The 19092-nt window shown below is 45.6% G+C and overlaps 2 protein-coding genes across 3 annotated transcripts in view; one reads left to right on the top strand and one right to left on the bottom strand.

Moving 5' to 3' along the window:
- The window catches only part of SH2D3C (SH2 domain containing 3C), a 104510-nt gene extending 102390 nt beyond the window's left edge, over positions 1 to 2120 (bottom strand). Inside the window, exon 1 of the mRNA XM_077283899.1 lies at positions 1968 to 2120. Coding sequence (XP_077140014.1) covers positions 1968 to 1986 — 19 coding nt within the window. The 5' untranslated portion in view covers positions 1987 to 2120. The remainder of the gene's footprint in view (positions 1 to 1967) is intronic.
- A 4-nt stretch (positions 2121 to 2124) lies between these two features.
- Positions 2125 to 11519, top strand: CDK9 (cyclin dependent kinase 9). 2 transcript variants are annotated; one of them, XM_077283903.1, is made up of 7 exons: positions 2125 to 2580; positions 3413 to 3494; positions 6828 to 6918; positions 9578 to 9744; positions 9905 to 10076; positions 10257 to 10405; positions 10673 to 11519. In XM_077283903.1, exons 1-7 carry the CDS (start codon positions 2489 to 2491, stop codon positions 11033 to 11035), a joined length of 1116 nt encoding a protein of 371 aa, XP_077140018.1. In that variant the 5' UTR covers positions 2125 to 2488; the 3' UTR covers positions 11036 to 11519. The 2 variants fall into 2 exon arrangements, with proteins under 2 accessions (XP_077140018.1, XP_077140017.1); XM_077283902.1 differs by having other exon boundaries at positions 2128 to 2580; positions 9566 to 9744.
- Positions 11520 to 19092: the final 7573 nt, after the last annotated feature.

The following is a 19092-nucleotide window of genomic DNA, read 5'->3' as shown; positions in this document are numbered from 1 at the left end:
TTAGATCAAGTAGCATTACTTGATTATTTAAACTATTTGCATAGTTTTTCCCTCTCTGCTTTCGAAGTCAACAAACTGGCTCTGTAACACAATGCATAATTAGCATATCAGCAAACATCATTGTTCAGTGGCCATGGCTCACTGTTTCACAAAGCTTACAAAGATAAATTGTCGGAGATATTAGGGGTTAATATTTGTCCTACAAGAAGAGTCAATACTTCAGACAACAGTTTATGTCTGGCATAATTAAGAAAAAACATTGAGTCATGACAGATGCTGCTGTCGATAGTGACTACATCATATAAATGGTTAACAGAGTGTGGGGGCTTCCTCTTTATCCCTATCGGCATCCTGAGATCACGATTGTGTGGTCCTGACTAGGGTTGAGCGACTTTTACTTTTGTAGGATCGAGTCGAGACTTTCTCAAAAGTCGGATCGTGTGAAATCGGCTGATTATTGTGAAAAGTCGGGGGGCCGACCGAAACACGAAACCCAATGCAAGTCAATGGGTTTTTTTTTTTTTTTTCTCTCTCTCTTTCCTCGGACAAAGTGTAAATCAGTACATTCCTCGGACTGTGTAAATACCTACATCCAAAATGGTAAGATGGCGTTTATACCCCCACCCCGTGACGCCGCAGAAAGCAAGACAAGACCTATGTCATCACGCTGCCCACACTCCTTCATTGGCTGAAAAAATGGCGGTTAAAGCATCATACGAAACGCGACTTTGGCGCAAAGATCGTCAACCGCATGGCCGATCCCACGCTGGGATCGGCTCGGGTTTCACGAAACCCGACTTTGCCGAAAGTCGGCGACTTATGAAATTGACCGATCCGTTTCACTCAACCCTAGTCCTGACATTTCCCATGGCAATTCACAGCCAAAGAGCGGCCTTAGAGTCTGCCGGCTACAGCGGCCTGTTCAGAAGTTACCGACATTTAGGTGGTAAATATACACTTTTTCATTCTTATCATGTCACATTGCATTAATTCCTGAAAATTACCTGAAGGGTTAATAAGCTACCTGACAACAGTTTTGAATATGTGGGGGGTCTATTTTTAAAATGGTCTCACTTTTGGGGGTTTTCAAATATATGGGACCCCTAAAGTCACTTCAAATATGGACAAGTCCTTAAAAAAATACATTTTGTAAATTTCCTTGAAAAAATGAAAAATGACTGCCACATTTTTAAACCTCCTAAAATGATAACAAAATAAAAGAACATTTTACAAACGGTGCGGCTATAAAGCAGACATGAGGGAAATGTCATTTACTTATGTTTTTCTATGGTACGACTATCTGGATTAAAGGATAATCATTCAAAGTTTGAAAATTGCTATTTTTTTGAACATTTTTCTCAAATTTCTGATTTTTTTGTACATAAACACAAAACATATTGACCTAAATTTACCATTATCATAAAGTATAATGTGTCGTGAAAAAAACAATCTCAAAATCACTGGGATTTGTATAATTGTTCCAGAGTTATTACCACATAAAGTGACACTGGTCAGATTTCCAAAAAATTGGCCCGGTCACTAAGGGGTTAAAGCCCAGATTCCTCATTTATATTCTTTTAAAAGGCTATTCCCATCTTCATAGATAACTATATTCACATAGAGCTTGTAAATACAAGCAATTCTGCAATTCACTGCGTATTCAAATTTGCAGCCGTTCTTTAGATAGTAACACTTTTGTTTACAGCTCGTTGCCTTGGAGACCGACCGCCGCTGTTGCTGTCACTGTCACCCTTTATAGTCTACGGCCCCCTCAGCGCATATATCCCAATCCAGTTTTGGACACAAACCAAAACGAATACAAAAAAATATAAAGCAACAAGATAATAAATGACGCAAAAAAGAAAGAAAAATGCCCCCACCCCACACCCACAAAAAAACACCCTTTAACCAGCTATAAAAGCTTCACTGCAACAAATACTAAGTTGAGTGCACACGTTAGCAAATACCAAGAAGTAACAGCTTCATCTGCCTGTGATTACGGAAAAATGAGAAACAGGAAGAAAACGCTGCGGGATAGAAGGGATCGTCCACACATGAGCCCTCCAAGAACCGCAGGACGCTCGGAGAACACGCACTTTACACCGCCCGCACCAGCTACACAGGAAGCCCCGCCCCAGCACGCGTGACGTCATCAGATCAACGTCCCGCCTCTTCCGGCGCCACTTCCGCCCTTCGCTGTTGCCCGACTTTCGGTTAGGGTCGCTCTGTAGGTTGTTGTAGACGTTTCGTTCTCGCTCGGACGTGTGTGCTCCGGCCGGATAACACTCGGTGTCCCCCGTTGGGCCGCGCTCGCCTCCTTTTAGCGCCTTTTTTATTTCCGTCTTCTGCCAAGCTTCTACAAGCCTCCAGACTGAACTCCAACGCTCAGCACCGGGAGAGGCCGGGGGTCGGCGGCCTGTGCCCGGAACCAGATACCCGCGCGCCGTCCGGGTCTGAGCCTCCTCCCGCGTCCTCCTCAGGCTCGGCAATGGCGAAGAACTACGACTCGCTGGAGTTTCCTTACTGCGATGAGGTCTCCAAGTACGAGCGGCTGGCCAAGATCGGTCAGGGGACGTTCGGGTGAGTAATGGTGGCGGCCGGTACGGATCTGACTCCGGGACGGGACCGCCATTGTTCTCCTGGGGTGAGAGGAACGGGGGAAGAAGTTGTCAGCCATTCAGGGTTGAGCTTGTATGTACGGTGGTGGTGGGGAGAAAATGAAAGCTAAGCTGTGATTGGTTATAATGCCTCGTTTTCTTGAAGATTTTACGTTTTTGCTTCTGTTTCTTTGTGCCCCTCCCCCTTCCAATAATCTCTGGTACAAGAACATTTCTTTTATATGAATATAAATTACATAAAGAGTGCGAAATAGAAATATTCTGTGCTCTTTAGATTTAAAACTCTGGAATGAAATGGTGATAACAAAAATGCTATTCTATTGTTTTTATTTTGGCGGGGATTCTGTTTGTATGGTTTTCATTAGTTGGTAAAAAAAAATGACGTGGATTCTCGATTCTCCCCAGTCAGTACAATTCCGGCGATACTTGTAAGATCTCAGAGCCTTTACTGGGATTACACCATTTAAATGCCGCTGCTGAAGTGTGCCAGCAGGGGTTAATTTTTTATTTCTGTCTCTACACAACTCTGATCACCTACCTTCCTCTGATCTGTGGGGGTCCAACCTCAGCCCCCCTCCACCACGTATCATGAGAAATGTCCCTGTGTGAATTCAGCCGTATTGTGCATGTGTGACCACTGCTCTGTTCACTTCTGATTGCTGTACGGGCTGCCCCATAGAAGTGTATGGAGCTGTAGTCATCTATATGCCCCAAGTGTCTGTAGTCGTCTCTTCAGTATCACATTCAGTGTGGGGCTGCCCCTGACCCGCTGCTTCTGTTGTCTTTCTCTTTAGGGAAGTGTTTAAGGCCAAACATCGACAGACGGGGAAGAAGGTGGCGCTGAAAAAAGTTCTGATGGAGAATGAGAAAGAAGGGGTAGGTGGAGAACTACAATGTACACAATCATTGCTGTCCATGTCATGACTGAGTGTGCAGGATCATTGTTGGCCATGTCATGATTCTTAGGCTATGTTCCTTTGTTGCTGCTTTTTTTCTGCAGCCAAATACCTGATCTCTTGGCAGAAAAAGAAGCTGCGACAAAAAGCAAGTTCTGCTGCATTTTTCAGGATCCCAAAGTTCAGCTTTGCTTCCACCATACAACCATGAGCAATACAAGGTGTTAGTCTACTAATGCAAGACGTATGTGACACCATAAAACTTTTTTTTTATTTTTTTTTTAAGGACAATTATTTAGTGGAAAAAGATTTTTACATCTGAACAAATAGTGACTATTCTATACAAAATAAAAGTTCATATGAGTTGATGAAAAAGTACACAATTGCAAATGTAAAACCAGCAGGGGGAGTTGAATAGGTCAGGAGTAGTGTTGAGCATTCCGATACTGCAAATATCGGGTATCGGCCGATATTTGCTGTATCGGAATTCCGATACCGAGTTCCGATATTTTTGCAATATCGGAATCGGAAGTGTGCGGTGCGTATGGTTCCCAGGGTCTGGAGGAGAGGAGACTCTCCTTCAGGCCCTGGGATCCATATTCATGTAAAAAATAAAAAGTAAAAATATTGATATACTCACCCCTCCGGCGGACCCTGGCTCTTAGCGGTGCCTCCGTTCCTAAGAATGAAGGGAGTGAAGGACCTTCGATGACGTCGTGGCTTGTGATTGGTCGCATGAGCGGTCACGCGACCAATCACAAGCCGCGACGTCATCGAAGGTCCTTCACTCTGCATTCTTAGGAACGGAGGCAGACGCTTGGACCGGTGAGAACCGGGGCCGTCGGAGGGGTGAGTATATCAATATTTTTTATTCTTTATTTTATACATGAATATGGATCCCAGGGCCTGAAGGAGAGTTTCCTCTCCTTCAGACCCTGGGAACCATTCCGATATTTTGTGTCCCATTGATATGTATCGGTATCGGCGATATCCGATATTTTTGGGATATCGGCCGATCCAATCCTATACCGATACCTTTGCATATCGGAAGGTATGGCTCAACACTAGTCAGGAGTAGTTTACCTTGAGTAGGTAGACATTGTTCATTTTCACACATTGGTTGGTCAGATATTGTTCAGTTTCACACCTTGGTGGCCAATGTTTATTTTTACACATCACAAAGTTAATTAACCTTTACTAGTACATGGAGACATTATGGTTTTAACTTGGGAAAATAACAAAAATAAATTTCATATACTTCTGAACCTGCTGTTTTTCACTAAAACTATGCAGAAACTGATGGCAATGGTTTTTTTTGCTGCCTTTTTGTTTTTACTGATTGCTTTCTGTGGGAGAGAAATCACTAAAAGAATTGACATGCGGCAGATTTCAATAAAGCGTCAGTATTCCAATTTAGTCAGGAAAAGTGTGCATGAGATTTCGAAAATCTCGTAGGTTTTACTGTTACTATAAACCGCAGCTAATAATTTGCATAAAAAATGCAACACGTGAACATAGCCTGAAAGTGAACCTGTCACGTTGTACCTGCAGTCCAATCTGTGGCCAGCACGGTATAGAGCAGGTGAAGACGAGTATGTATATGTGTGTGTGTATATATATATATATATATATATATATATATATATATATATATATATATATATATATATATATATATATATATAGTAAAAAAAAGGGGAACAGCACAGATATACTTATCTTTGGGTGCAAGGCCCCCAGATAACCAGTCCACCGATCATCCAAGTTCAAATATAGTCAAAAAAAGAGGCAGCACTCCATATTCCAAAGTGAAAAAATGTGCAGGATTTAATCACATCTCAAGGCGACGTTTCAGCTCGCAATGAGCTTTTCTCAAGGCTTGAGAAAAGCTCATTGCGAGCTGAAACGTCGCCTTGAGATGTGATTAAATCCTGCACATTTTTTCACTTTGGAATATGGAGTGCTGCCTCTTTTTTTGACTATATATATATATAGTATATATATATACACACATATACATACACTCACTGGCCACTTTATTAGGTACACCTGTCCAACTTCTTGTTAACACTTAATTTCTAATCAGCCAATCACATGGCGGCAACTCAGTGCATTTAGGCATGTAGACATGGTCAAGACAATCTCCTGCAGTTCAAACCGAGCATCAGTATGGGGAAGAAAGGTGATTTGAGTGCCTTTGAACGTGGCATGGTTGTTGGTGCCAGAAGGGCTGGTCTGAGTAGTTCAGAAACTGCTGATCTACTGGGATTTTCACGCACAACCATCTCTAGGGTTTACAGAGAATGGTCCGAAAAAGAAAAAAAATCCAGTGAGCGGCAGTTCTGTGGGCGGAAATGCCTTGTTGATGCCAGAGGTCAGAGGAGAATGGGCAGACTGGTTCGAGCTGATAGAAAGGCAACAGTGACTCAAATCGCCACCCGTTACAACCAAGGTAGGCCTAAGAGCATCTCTGAACGCACAGTGCGTCGAACTTTGAGGCAGATGGGCTACAGCAGCAGAAGACCACACCGGGTACCACTCCTTTCAGCTAAGAACAGGAAACTGAGGCTACAATTTGTACAAGCTCATCGAAATTGGACAGTAGAAGATTGGAAAAACGTTGCTTGGTCTGATGAGTCTCGATTTCTGCTGCGACATTCGGATGGTAGGGTCAGAATTTGGCGTAAACAACATGAAAGCATGGATCCATCCTGCCTTGTATGGAGCATCTTTGGGATGTGCAGCCGACAAATCTGCGGCAACTGTGTGATGCCATCATGTCAATATGGACCAAAATCTCTGAGGAATGCTTCCAGCACCTTGTTGAATCTATGCCACGAAGAATTGAGGCAGTTCTGAAGGCAAAAGGGGGTCCAACCCGTTACTAGCATGGTGTACCTAATAAAGTGGCCGGTGAGTGTATATATATATATATATATATTTTGTAGGAAAAGGTCCAGTATAACATTTAATTCATTCATTGAGGTCCCTAGCAGTTGTATGCAGGAGTCCAGTGGGTAGTCCTATTCATGATAGACGGTGCAGACTGGGACCGCCCACTGGACTCCTACATACAAACTCCAGGGATTTAAATTAATAAATTGCTACTTTCACGAAAACTTTACCCATAAAAAAGTCTGCTCAGCTCCTCCTGCCTGCAGATCAATTTCTAGACACCCCTTTAAGCTCTTAATTGTATTTGTGCAGTTTATTCATTTATCTTTATGTACATTTCACTCTTGCTGAAGATGACGGTCGTATTGATTACTAACCAAGTACAGGAGGTATAACTATAATTTTTTCTCCTCTCCAGTTCCCGATCACCGCTCTTCGTGAAATCAAAATTCTTCAGCTCCTGAAACATGAAAATGTTGTGAACCTCATTGAGATCTGCAGGACAAAAGGTACAGAATATTCTGTGCATGCGGTGGTGCATGCTCAGACTTCTGCATGTTTTTTAGTGCTTGGCATCGAGGTGAGCGCGATCACTAGATGATTACTTTATAGACTCTATTCAGTGCCAGCAGTTAAAGGGTTTCTTTTCGGGACTGCTAGATTTCCCAGGAAATATCTTATAATGAATCAGTAAGGCTGCGTTCACTGTGGTCTGATTTTGCGTAGATTTTGCGGTCAGCCACGCATGCAGAGGAGCATGGCTGATTTTGCTGCCATCTCCGCCTCCAATAATTTTTTTTCTCAGCTGTCACACCATGACTTTAAGTCGCCCTATTTAACGCTTAAGGAAACAGTTTTTAGTTTTTTGCCTCTGTCTAATACAAGACAAAAAAGCCAGTGTGAACGCAGCCTAACCAATATCTCATGTTTCTAAAATAAAACCTTACCATGTACAATATGGCCCCCCCACCTTCAAAATATTATAGCTTTATTGTGTTGGGAATCCTCCACAGTCACCACCCTGTGATCGCCTCATCTTTGCACTTTGATACGTTCCCTCATTTACTTCTCAATTTTAAGGAATGGAGGCAAAATGTCAGTGTAGTGAGGAGCATGTTCAATGATAAAAAATGTAGCAGTCCTTAAAAATCTATTTCATTGTATTTGGTTGTTTGCTTGCGTTTTTCTAAAATGTAAATACGAAAACGGTGTCCACCGTGAGGAGCAGACTAAAGTGGATCTCCGGGCATTTAATATCAGTGACCTAGAGACGGGAGAATCAATTCGCAGGACTCCTGTCCATCGGCCAGATCAGTGATTTATGGCTGCTGGACAGGAGTCCCGTGTATCTCCTACCTGCTGTCTCACCAGTGTTATTGCAGAGGGACACACACACGGCTTCGCACCAGCCTGACTAATCAAAAGCAGAGACAGGAGGTAAGGAGATTTGCAGATTACTGCTCCCGTAGATGAACCGGGGTCCTGCGAATCGATTCTCCCATCGATAGACCTGTCCTCAGAATAGGTCTTTACTATCAGATCCGGTGGTGGTCCAACAGCCGGAACCTCTCCACCTATCGGCTGCTATTAGCATTGGCTACAGCTGGATGGAAGCACTGATTGTGTCCCATCCGCTGATGACAGCAGCGTGGCCTTTGCTAATCAAAGCTGATAGTGGGTGTGATCCCCAGTGATCTGATCTTAACGGTCATTAAAGGGAACCTGTCACCCCTCCCAGGCGTTTTTAACTAAAAGAGCCACCTTGTGCAGCAGTAATGCTGCATTCTAACAAGGTGGCTCTTTTAGTTCTGTGTGCTGTAACTGCAGAAAAAATCAGTTTTATAATTTGTCCAGAATACCTTGTCTTCAGTCAAGGAGGCAGGCCTTTCCCCCCTGCTTTAGACGCCACACAGCCGTCACTCAAATCTTGGCGCCGGGCGCCGCCTCCTCACCACTGTTTTGAAAGATTTTGCACACACACCAGCTGTGAGGATTTGGCAAGGTTCCAGGCGATTGCACAGAGGAGGGATCACCTGAGGATGCACACGCTGTAGCAGGCGGTGGGAGAGGGTGAGAGGCTTAGACACGCAATGCGCATGCCCAGGAATCCCAGCCCCGTAGAATGAATAAATCATAAGACACTGCGGGGCTGGGATTCACAGGCAGGGTGTACGTACGCACAGAGGACAGACGGCCAGTGCTCACTGTGCAGGAGAAAAGAGCGCAGGCGCCGCATCATTTCAAAACAGCGGCGAGGAGGCGGCGCCCGGTGCCAAGAAGATGTGAGTGACGGCTGTGTGGCGTCTAAAGCAGGGGGGAAAGGCCTGCCTCCTTGTCTGAAGACAAGGTATTTTGGACAAATTATAAAACTGATTATTTTTCTAGTTACAGCACCCAGACCTAAAAGAGCTGTCAGAATGCAGCATTACTGCTGCACAAGTGGCTCTTTTAGTTAAAAACGCCTGGGGGTGGGGGGTGACAGGTTCCCTTTAATAGATGTCGGACAGCTCTTTACAGTGAGCACAATAATGCTTTAGAAGAGCGCAGGCAAATGTGAGCACTAAATGTGGATGTACGTTTGTGTGGCCAGTAGTAACATCTGCATGTTTTTCCATACTGATACTGACACATCACTATCCCTTACTAGGTAGTGATGCAGACCTCTATATTAGTGGGATGTGGGAGTCTGTGCCTTCTGCTCTCCTGCACTCTGGCACTGAGAGGGTTTACATCACTAACAAAGCTAATCAAGACCAATGTCTAATGGTGGATACAAACCGTCCAGTAACATCTAAGATCCAAATTGGTAGGGGAAAATCTGTAAAATGAAAGATGAAATTCTGCAGCAGCAGAACTGTCCCTTCACCACGTATACTTGTGAAATGCCATCAGTACTTTGAGGGGGTAAAAGATTGAAGAAAATGTTGGTCTTGGTTAATTTTGTCATATATTAAAGTGCATCTATCGCCTGCCGCAGCTATTTTCAAGTTTTAGCCTGGTGTGGTGGAGGGGGTGCTGCCTATTGTTTTACTGTCACGTTGCTGGCATGGCCTCTCGCTGCTGGGCACAGGCGACAGGTACGCTTTAACCAATGCTCCATGTATAAGCTTCTGCTGTGAGTGTCAGAACCTTTCCGAGACTCTCTTGCCCACCTAGTTTCTCCCACAGCGAACCAGTATAATAGATACAAAGGAAGCATCTTCTTGGTGTTTGATTTCTGTGAGCACGACCTTGCGGGGCTGCTGAGCAACACACACGTCAAGTTCACACTCTCCGAGATCAAGAAAGTCATGCAAATGCTCCTCAACGGCCTGTACTACATCCACAGAAACAAGGTGAGGCTCGCCTTCCGCTCTCCTACTGTCTGTGCAGATATAAGCCGTCAGACATTATCTGTAGAGTTCAGGAGAACTGCTGCTGGGTTACAGATGATAGCGACTTGTTGTATATTGATTAATGCATTATTTTCTCTGTCCTTCTTTTTTACCAATACAGATCCTTCACAGAGACATGAAAGCTGCAAATGTTCTTATCACCAGAGATGGGGTCCTGAAACTCGCTGATTTTGGGCTAGCAAGGGCATTTAGTCTCTCCAAAAACAGCCAGCCGAACAGATACACTAATCGGGTGGTCACGCTTTGGTACCGGCCCCCTGAGCTGCTTCTAGGTAAGCATGCATTGGCTGAGAAGAAGCAAGAAGCCCCTTCTGACTGTGCAGAAAATTTGTCTAAACTTTTAGAATTGCGAAAATGTTTTATATTATTTCCACCTGAGATTTTACTTATTAGAAGATTGTGGTGCATTGGCCATTAGTAAAGTTGTAAATTGTTTTTTTTTTTACTCCCAGGTGAACGAATTTATGGACCACCCATTGACTTATGGGGTGCTGGATGCATCATGGCAGAAATGTGGACCAGAAGCCCAATCATGCAAGGAAATACAGAGCAACATCAGCTGACCCTCATCAGCCAGTTGTGTGGATCCATTACACCTGAGGTTAGTATTGGTTGTGATTCTAGGAGATTTAACGGCATCAGAAACCCAAAAGCTGATGACTGACTGGCGTGCATAGAATTAGGCACTAGGGTGATAGTAGTAGATTGGATGAACGCTCTTGTCCAAACCTGCTGTGCCTTTACCGTGATCATCATGAAAGGATGGTGCTGCCGACAGATTTCCTTTCAGAAAACTGTGGGGACATAAGGGAAGAACATAGGATTACTTTTCAAAACGTCCTTATCATCCTCTCTTTCCTATTTACAGGTCTGGCCAAATGTGGATAAATATGAACTGTACCAAAAACTGGAACTACCAAAAGGTCAAAAGAGGAAAGTAAAGGAAAGGTTAAAAGCATATGTGAAAGACGCCTACGCTCTAGACCTCATAGACAAGTTGCTCGTCTTGGATCCAGCACAGAGAATCGATAGTGACAATGCCCTCAACCACGACTTCTTTTGGTCCGACCCCATGCCTTCCGACTTGAAGAACATGCTTTCTACACACAACCAGTCCATGTTTGAGTATTTGGCGCCTCCTCGGCGAAGAGGTGGTCACATGCCCCAGCAACCAGCTAATCAGGGAAGGAACCCTGCCACAAATCAATCAGAATTTGAACGGGTATTTTGAGGCCATTTTTAATTAGGAACTATCCATGCTGGCACATGTCGGCCCGTTGTGTAGAGAGGAGTAAATCATCCAATGTAATCCAAGTAGCTCATTTCACACATTTCTAGAACCAGTATGTTGACTGGATTGATCCGTAATCTAGAATAAAGCATAAATGTGCCCCGCCATGGCATCTGGTAAAGACGCTTTCTTGTACTGTGGAAGTCTAGCCTAATGGTTAGCACCTTGGCACTGTGTGCCACCCAGAGCTGTTCCGCTCGCTGTGAATGGACTGAGTTTCCTTATTACATTATCTTGTTGCATATGCTCATATCTGACTGGGCTGAAATCTTCTCCTTCAGGGAATAGCAAATGATGGCCATAATGTTCCGATGAGAAGGAATTGTTGCATCGATAACTGTAATATGTTCTCATTTTAGTTTTTTATTTCTTTGTTTTCTAAAGTATGTATGAAAAAGAGATGTTATTATATGGTCTCATCTTACTCCTTGTCTTGTTCTTGCTTCTCATTGTCATTCACTGCGGTGATGAGGTCGATTGGGTTCCAGACATGATTGCTCAATGGCAGGGATCACGAGTCATAACTCTGAAGATTTGGGCTCATCCAGACGTCCATTTTTCACCTGATTTTTTACAGCTAGAACTTGTACTCATTTGTTTATTTTCTCCTACGCCTCCTTGGGGGACACAGGACCATGGGTGTTATGCTGCTGCCACTAGGAGACACTAAGCAATACAGAGAGAATAACTCCTCCCCTGCAGTATACACCCTCCTGCTGGCTCCAAGTGAACCAGTACTTGCTTAGTGTCTGTAGGAGGCACTTGGGTCTGCTTTCAGACCCCACCGTTTTCATTTTATTTTTTACATTTTACCCTTTTTTATCTATTTTCCTCTTAATGGAGTGAATGGGGGCAACGGATCCTTTCTATGTATCGATCTCCCCCGAACCATCAACAGGCAAGAACGCGGAGCGTCCCTCCCCTGTACCCTTTCCTGCGACGTGGGATGCCAGCCCTGAGCTCACCTTACGGGCGACGGTTCCTTTGCGCTCCGATCTCCCCACTCCAATAGCAGGCGACCACATGGAGTAGCCCTCCCATCTACCTCTCCTGGAGCCAGGTGCATAGCCAGACATTATCTGAATGGCGTCCGTGCAGCCCCCCACTGCATCACCACTGATATAGCGGATGATGGAAGGCGGCATAAGCTCTCCACCCCCTACCTGACTATGGCGACGGTGGAATGAGCACCGGCCCACCGCACCTACTGTGAGTACACCAGCGGGGGCCGAGGCGCAGGGGTGTCCTGGTCCCTGGGATAGGGGAGGTCTGCACACAAACCGCAAAAGCCCCTGGTCAGTGGGTCATGTCGGTCCACAAACTGCTGTCGCGACCAGAGCGGCGTGCGTGCAAATGGCTGTTAAAAATTTTGCCCCTGGCTTTTCAGGTACACAGGCTGCAACGTTGGCTCCGCCGGCAGTTAACGCCGCCCCCTCTTTCTGGCGCGTCCCGTTCCATGAGAAGCGCCTTTACTTCCTGATCTCAGCTGCCATGTTTATCCACCTGCAGGGCTGATACTGCGGCGCCTACTCCAGCGATTGGCAGCCTTCACAGGGCCTGGTGACTTTTCTGTGGACACATATTGCGGCACCTCCCCTGGGGACTCAAGACACAGGACAGAAGCTGCAGAAATATAGCTTAACCCTTCCCCTGCTAGTACGCTCTCTTTTCCTATCGCCACGACAGCACTCTTACGAGAGGGGATCCGCCCACCATCTGTACAGGAACCTACAGGATTTAAAGGGGCGGTCCCCCTCACCACTCCAGTTTGGGTTCCTGTCCTAGATGAGAACACAGGTGCTAAAGCAGGAAGGTTCTCCTACCCAGGTCCTCAGCCTCTGCGCGGTGTCTGTGGGAACGGCAGAGACGGGGTCGCTGGAAGCGGCGTCGGGGGTGTCCTGCTTGCAGACCCCTCCTCGTCAGGCCATGTGGAGCGCGTCCCAGGAGTTGGGCAGTGCCATCCTGGATCGCAGTTGTAAGCGCTGGTTCAGCGTTCATACACTTCCGGGGTAAGCCGGGGGAGAAAGTGCGGCTGCGAGTATGAAAGAGCGGCGGCTGTGGAATGACCTGTGCGGCAAGATGTCCTCAGTAGGGGACACAGAGCACTCTCAGGTAGAGGTGCTGGAGCAGCGCAGCAAGAGCGGTAGCGGCTGCTCAAGGAGTAGCAGCGGTGTGGTACGGGGGCAGCAGCATACGAGCGCCCCAGCGTCACATACGGATTCATCTCCTCCAAAACCGGTATTCATGGGATCAGCCTTTTGGTGAGTGTTAAAAATACACCTGGTGCTGATATGGTCCGATGTTTTGTGCTTTGTTTTAGGTTAAAAAGACATCAAAATCTAAGCATAAGCAGTGTGCATTATGCACAGTCCCAATGCCTGATAGCTATAACAAAAGGCTTTGCCAGGCTTGTATTTGTCGGACCTTAGAGGAAGAGGCTCCCCTTCGTTCATCAGACCTCAGGGCGGTCATCAGGGAGGAAATAAGTTATTCCCTTAGAGGCAGTCGCCATGAAAGATCGGTCAGGGACGTATCTCCTGCATCTAGCCCGTCCTTGCAAGAGGGTGAATGTTCTCGCTCCTCATCGCCATCCTCCTCGGATGAAGAGGGAAGGCCATGTTTTTCAGTGGAGAATATGGATGTATTAGTCAAAGGGGTTCGGGCAACCACGGGGGTTGCAGAGAACCAAAATCTGCGCAAGATATAATGTTTGCAGGCTTGTGTCAAAAAAGTCGTAAGTCATTCCCGGTAGTGGAAACAGTTAAAAACCTTATTAAACGGGAATGGGATAAACAGGACAAAGGGTTTTTGCCATCATCTGCAAAGAGGAGGTATCCCTTTGATGATAACGACTTAGCTGAATGGATGAAAGTCCCTAAGGTGGACGCGGCAGTGGCTTCTACATCTAAAGCAGGTACCTTGCCACTGGAAGATGTAGGGCTTCTAAAGGATCCGTCAGATAGAAAAGCGGATATGTTTTTGAAAAAGGTTTGGGAGTCATCAGGAGCATTCAAACCTGCGATCTCTAGTACTTGCACGGCCAGATCTGTTATGGTCTGGATAACCCAGCTGGAAGAACAGCTGAAATCCAAAGTGCCTAGAGACAAGTTACTAAACTCCCTATCTCAGATATGTGAGGGTGTGGCGTATTTGGCAGATGCATCAGTGGATTCTCTGAAGCTTGCAGCCAGATCTGCGGGACTCTCAAATGCTGCTCGCCGAGCCCTATGGCTTAAGACCTGGAAAGGGGATGCTCAGGCAAGAGCTAAACTATGTACTATTCCGTGTAGGGGTGAGTACTTGTTTGGCCCGGTACTGGATGACATCCTGGCTAAGGCTGAGGATAGGAAGAAGGGTTTTCCTAAAATATTCAATCCTACCTTTAGGAATACCTTCAGGAGACGCTTCCCATACCGAAGACCTTACTCAAACCGAAATTGGGAGTCGACGGAGCCGAAGAAGAAAGGTTCAGACTTTAATGCCTCATCATCTTCTTCAAGACGTAGACGAAATTACCGTTAAAACAGATCTCCCAGTAGGGGGCAGATTAAAACATTTCTATACTCGGTGGGCCAGAATAACTTCCAGCAATTGGGTTCTGGGTATAGTTAGGTCAGGATTAAAATTAGAATTCCGGGAAAGACCTTCTGATTTCTATATTTTAACTGCCCCTGATTCCTTAGATCAACAAAAGGCCCTGGAAAAAGAGGTTCAGATGTTAAGACAGAAGGAGGTTATTGTAGAGGTTCCAAAAGATCAGGAGGGGGAAGGGTTCTATTCCCCTTTATTTTTAATCTCTAAACCGGATGGATCCTTTCGAACCATCATAAATTTACGAAAGCTGAACAAATATCTACAATACCATGCCTTTAAGATGGAATCAATTAAAACGGCGACTAAACTTCTTTTTCCCAGGTGTTATATGACAGTCCTGGATCTAAAAGATGCGTACTACCATCTGCCCATTCACAAAGATCATCAACAATTCCTCAGAATGGCGGTGCGTTTAAACGATCAGGTCAGACACTTTGTTTACTGCAATGCCATTTGGTCTATCTATGGCACCGAGGGTGTTTACTAAGATCATTGCGGAAGTGATGGCCTATGTCAGAGAGCAAGATACATTAATTATACCCTACTTGGATGACTTCCTAGTAGTGGGAAGTTCGTTTTTTCAGTGTAAAAGTCGCCTAAACTATATAATATCTTCCCTACAGGACCTGGATTGGCTGGTCAATCTAGAAAAGTCAAAATTAGAACCATCAACGAGTCAGACTTTCCTGGGTATTCTGCTAAATTCGGAAAATCAACTGTTTCCTTCCAGAAGAGAAGAAGCAGAGGATTGTGCACAAAGTCAGGACTGTGATAAAAAAAAAAACAGATCTGACCTTGAGACACGCAATGTCCCTTTTGGGATCATTAACATCTTGCATACCGGCCGTCCAGTGGGCTTAATTCCACACTCGAGTATTGCAAGCCCAAGTCCTGGATGCAGAAAGGAGTCTTCAGGGTCACCTAGGCGGGAGACTCAAGCTATCCACCGCCACTCTGTGCAGTCTAAAATGGTGGCTAAATATAGAACATTTGGCAAAAGGGGTACACTGGGGAATAGTACCAGACAACACGGTTACAACCAATGCCAGTCCAATAGGATGGGGAGCTCACATAGGAGATGCTTGGACTCAAGGGCAATGGTCGCTCTTAGAGACCCGAGAGTCCTCAAATTGGAAGGAGCTTACAGCACTAAAAAGTACCCTACTCAGGTGGCTACCATTCCTGCGGGATTCGCATGTAAGGGTCCAGTCAGACAATACAACAGTAGTAGCTTACCTCAACCATCAAGGAGGGACAAGGTCAAGGTCTCTAATGAACACCACCACAGTCATACTCGACATAGCCGAAGCTCACTTGTGTTCCCCTCGAATGTGAACAGCTGAAAGAGAGCAAAACACAGAGGCAGATTACCTCAGCCGTCATTCTCTACGTCAGGGAGAATGGTGTTAAGTCGACTGGTGTTCAAGCAGATAGTGAGTCTGTGGGGGTTACCCGATATAGATCTGTTTGCCACGAGGGAAAACAGACAGACCAGGAAGTTTGCATCCCTTCGGGTAGCAGACAGACCTTGTATTATAGACTCCCTACAGATTCATTGGGATTTCCCTCTAGCATATGCATTTCCCCCAATATGTCTGATCCCTATAGTTCTCAGGAAGATCAGGGAGGAGAGGGCGAGAGTGATCCTAATTGCCCCCTTCAGGCCCAGGAGGGCATGGTTCTCCTTACTCAGGGCAATGTCGGTGACCGACCCCTGGGTATTGCCTGTGAGTCCGGAACTTCTTTCTCAGGGTCCATTCCGTTACCCCAATGTGGAATCTGCATTTGACGGCATGGAATTTGAGAGGGAGTTATTAAAGAGGAAAGGGTTTTCAGACGCATTGATATCTACCCTTTTAAGCAGCCGAAAAAAAGTTACTACTAAAATCTCTAAAACCTGGAAGAAGTTCCTTGCCTTTTACCAACATCCCTTTTACGGACAAAATTCCAATTCCGGCTATTCTGGAGTTCTTACAGAAGGGCTGAGAATTGGGTTTGGCGGTAAATACCCTTAGAGTCCAGGTATCAGCCTTGGGGGCATTATATAACAGCAATGTGGCGGGAAATAGATGGGTATCTAGATTCATTAAAGCCACTGAACGTAGTAACCCAGTTCATGTTCCTAAATTGCCGCCATGGGATTTAAATTTGGTTTTGGATGCTTTAACAGAAACCCCTTTGAGCAGTTAGATTCTGTCTCCATTAAAAATTTAACTTTAAAAACAGCCTTTCTAGTGGCCCTGACTTCTGCTAGGAGAGTGAGTGATTTGCAAGCATTGTCGATAGACCCCCCTTATTTGATGGTCTTTCAGGATAGAATAGTGTTAAAACCAGATCCAGCATATCTACCAAAGGTAGCTTCCAAATTTCACAGAAGTCAGGAAATATTTTTACCATCATTTTGTGACAATCCAGTTTCACCGGAAGAGCAGAAATGTCATAGGCTAGATGTTAGAAGAACAGTGTTAGAATACTTGCACAAAACAGAAAACCTTGGAGGCAGAGTAGGGCTCTGTTTGTTTCCTTTCAGAATCCAAGGAAAGGGGCGAGCGTGACAAAAGGGTCTATCACCAGATGGATAAGGGATGCAATATATCTTGCTTATACTGCCAAAGGCCAAATACCACCAGACGGCATCAGGGCCCACTCCACTAGAGCCATGGCCTCATCCTGGGCGGAGAGCGGACGTCTCCATAGACATGATATGTAAGGCGGCAACGTGGTCATCTCCTTCCACCTTTTATAGACATTACCGTCTTGATCTATCATCGAAGGCCAATTTAGACTTTGACCGTTCAGTACTTAGTGCTGTAGTCCCTCCCTGGTGATTAGTCTTTGAAAGTCTCTCGTAAGGGTGCTGTCGTGGCGATAGGAAAACCGTCTTTTACTTACCGGTAATAGGATTTTACAGATTCCACGACAGCACCCGCACATTCCCCCCGTAGTTAATCACTGGATTCCTGCACTCTATTGGAAGGTGTGCCTTTAATTGTCACTCTCTAGAAGGTGATGGTATTTAGTAATGTTTAAGTATATATGATTGTGTACTAACTCAACGGCGGTTTCCCTTATACTCTGAAACACAAACTGGAGTGGTGAGGGGGACCGCCCCTTTAAATCCTGTAGGTTCCTGTCCAGATGGTGGGCGGATCCCCTCTCGTAAGGGTGCTGTCCTGAACTCTGGAAAATCCTATTACCACCGGTAAGTAAAAACCGGTTTTCAAGGCGACACTATGTCTCAATCTAAGCCTTCCAAAAAGATGGGCAAAACGCACACTGTGTTTTTTGCTGCTTGTACCACTTGCAAGGTTACTTTACCCCGGGGTCACAATACTGAGTTCTGCACAGCTTGTGAACCCGTGACTACTCAAGAACCACCTATTACTGATACCGTATCCAGTGAGCCTAGTCCCCCTGAGTGGGCTACCTCCCTTTCCCGGTCTATTGCATCCCTGGTCAAAGTGATAGACTCTCTCCGGGACCCTTCCTCTAACCAGGGCGCTCACCTATCATTTACGGATAACGCTTCCGATGGACAGATCCAGTTGTCCATTAGGGGTCGTACCTTACCAAGGAGCTCTCGTGCTTCCAGGAAAAGGACCCATGCCATTTCCCCAGATCATCACCGGGATTCGGCTTCTGGGAGTTCAATTTCTCGTTCTCCCTCTCCTGGGGCTAGTAGAGAACCTGTTTCAGAGGACGATTCTGACACGTCCTCAGATCAGGAATTCCAACACGATCAGGAGACACTCGACTCCCTCATTGACTCAGTGAATAAAGCCCTAAAACTAGATGAGGAACCCTTATCTAAAACGGATCATGGTGTGTCCTTTAAGAGGACCAAGCGAGCTCACAGGGTGTTCGCCAATCATCCCGAATTTACCGAAATTGTTGACTCACAGGATCCGTCCAGAAACGTTTCACAGGGCAGAAGCTCATGGAGTCCAAATATCCCTTTGTCCCTGATCTAAGAAAAGATTGGTCACAGTCTCCCCTGGTAGATTCTCTGGTATCTTGTTTAGCTACTAAATCTATTTTGTCTTCTTCCGAGGGCGCCTCGGTTAAAAATCCCACTGATCATCAGATCGACAATCTATCTCGCTCAGCCTTTGAAGCTTCAGCAGCCGCACTCTTCCCATCTTTCGCCGCTACTTGGGTGGCTAAGGCTATGGCTCATTGGGCTGAAGTTTTATCTTCAGCTGTTCTAGACACCAATCTTCCTCCCGAGGTAGCAAACCTTGCTACTCAGCCAGAGCCGGGGATTTTGTGGTGTCTGCTTCTTTGGATGCCGCTAACTGCGCTTCACAAGCAGCTGCAAACTCTATCACCATTAGGAGGTCTCTGGTTCAGAGACTGGTGTGCGGATTCTGCTTCTAAAAAGTCGTTAACCTCTTTACCATATC

This window comes from Ranitomeya variabilis, chromosome 2 (genome assembly GCF_051348905.1).
Source record: "Ranitomeya variabilis isolate aRanVar5 chromosome 2, aRanVar5.hap1, whole genome shotgun sequence".
In the NCBI taxonomy this organism is placed as follows: Eukaryota; Metazoa; Chordata; class Amphibia; order Anura; family Dendrobatidae; genus Ranitomeya; species Ranitomeya variabilis.
Note: the sequence above shows the minus strand (reverse complement) of the source record. Positions and strands in the feature narration are given on the sequence as shown.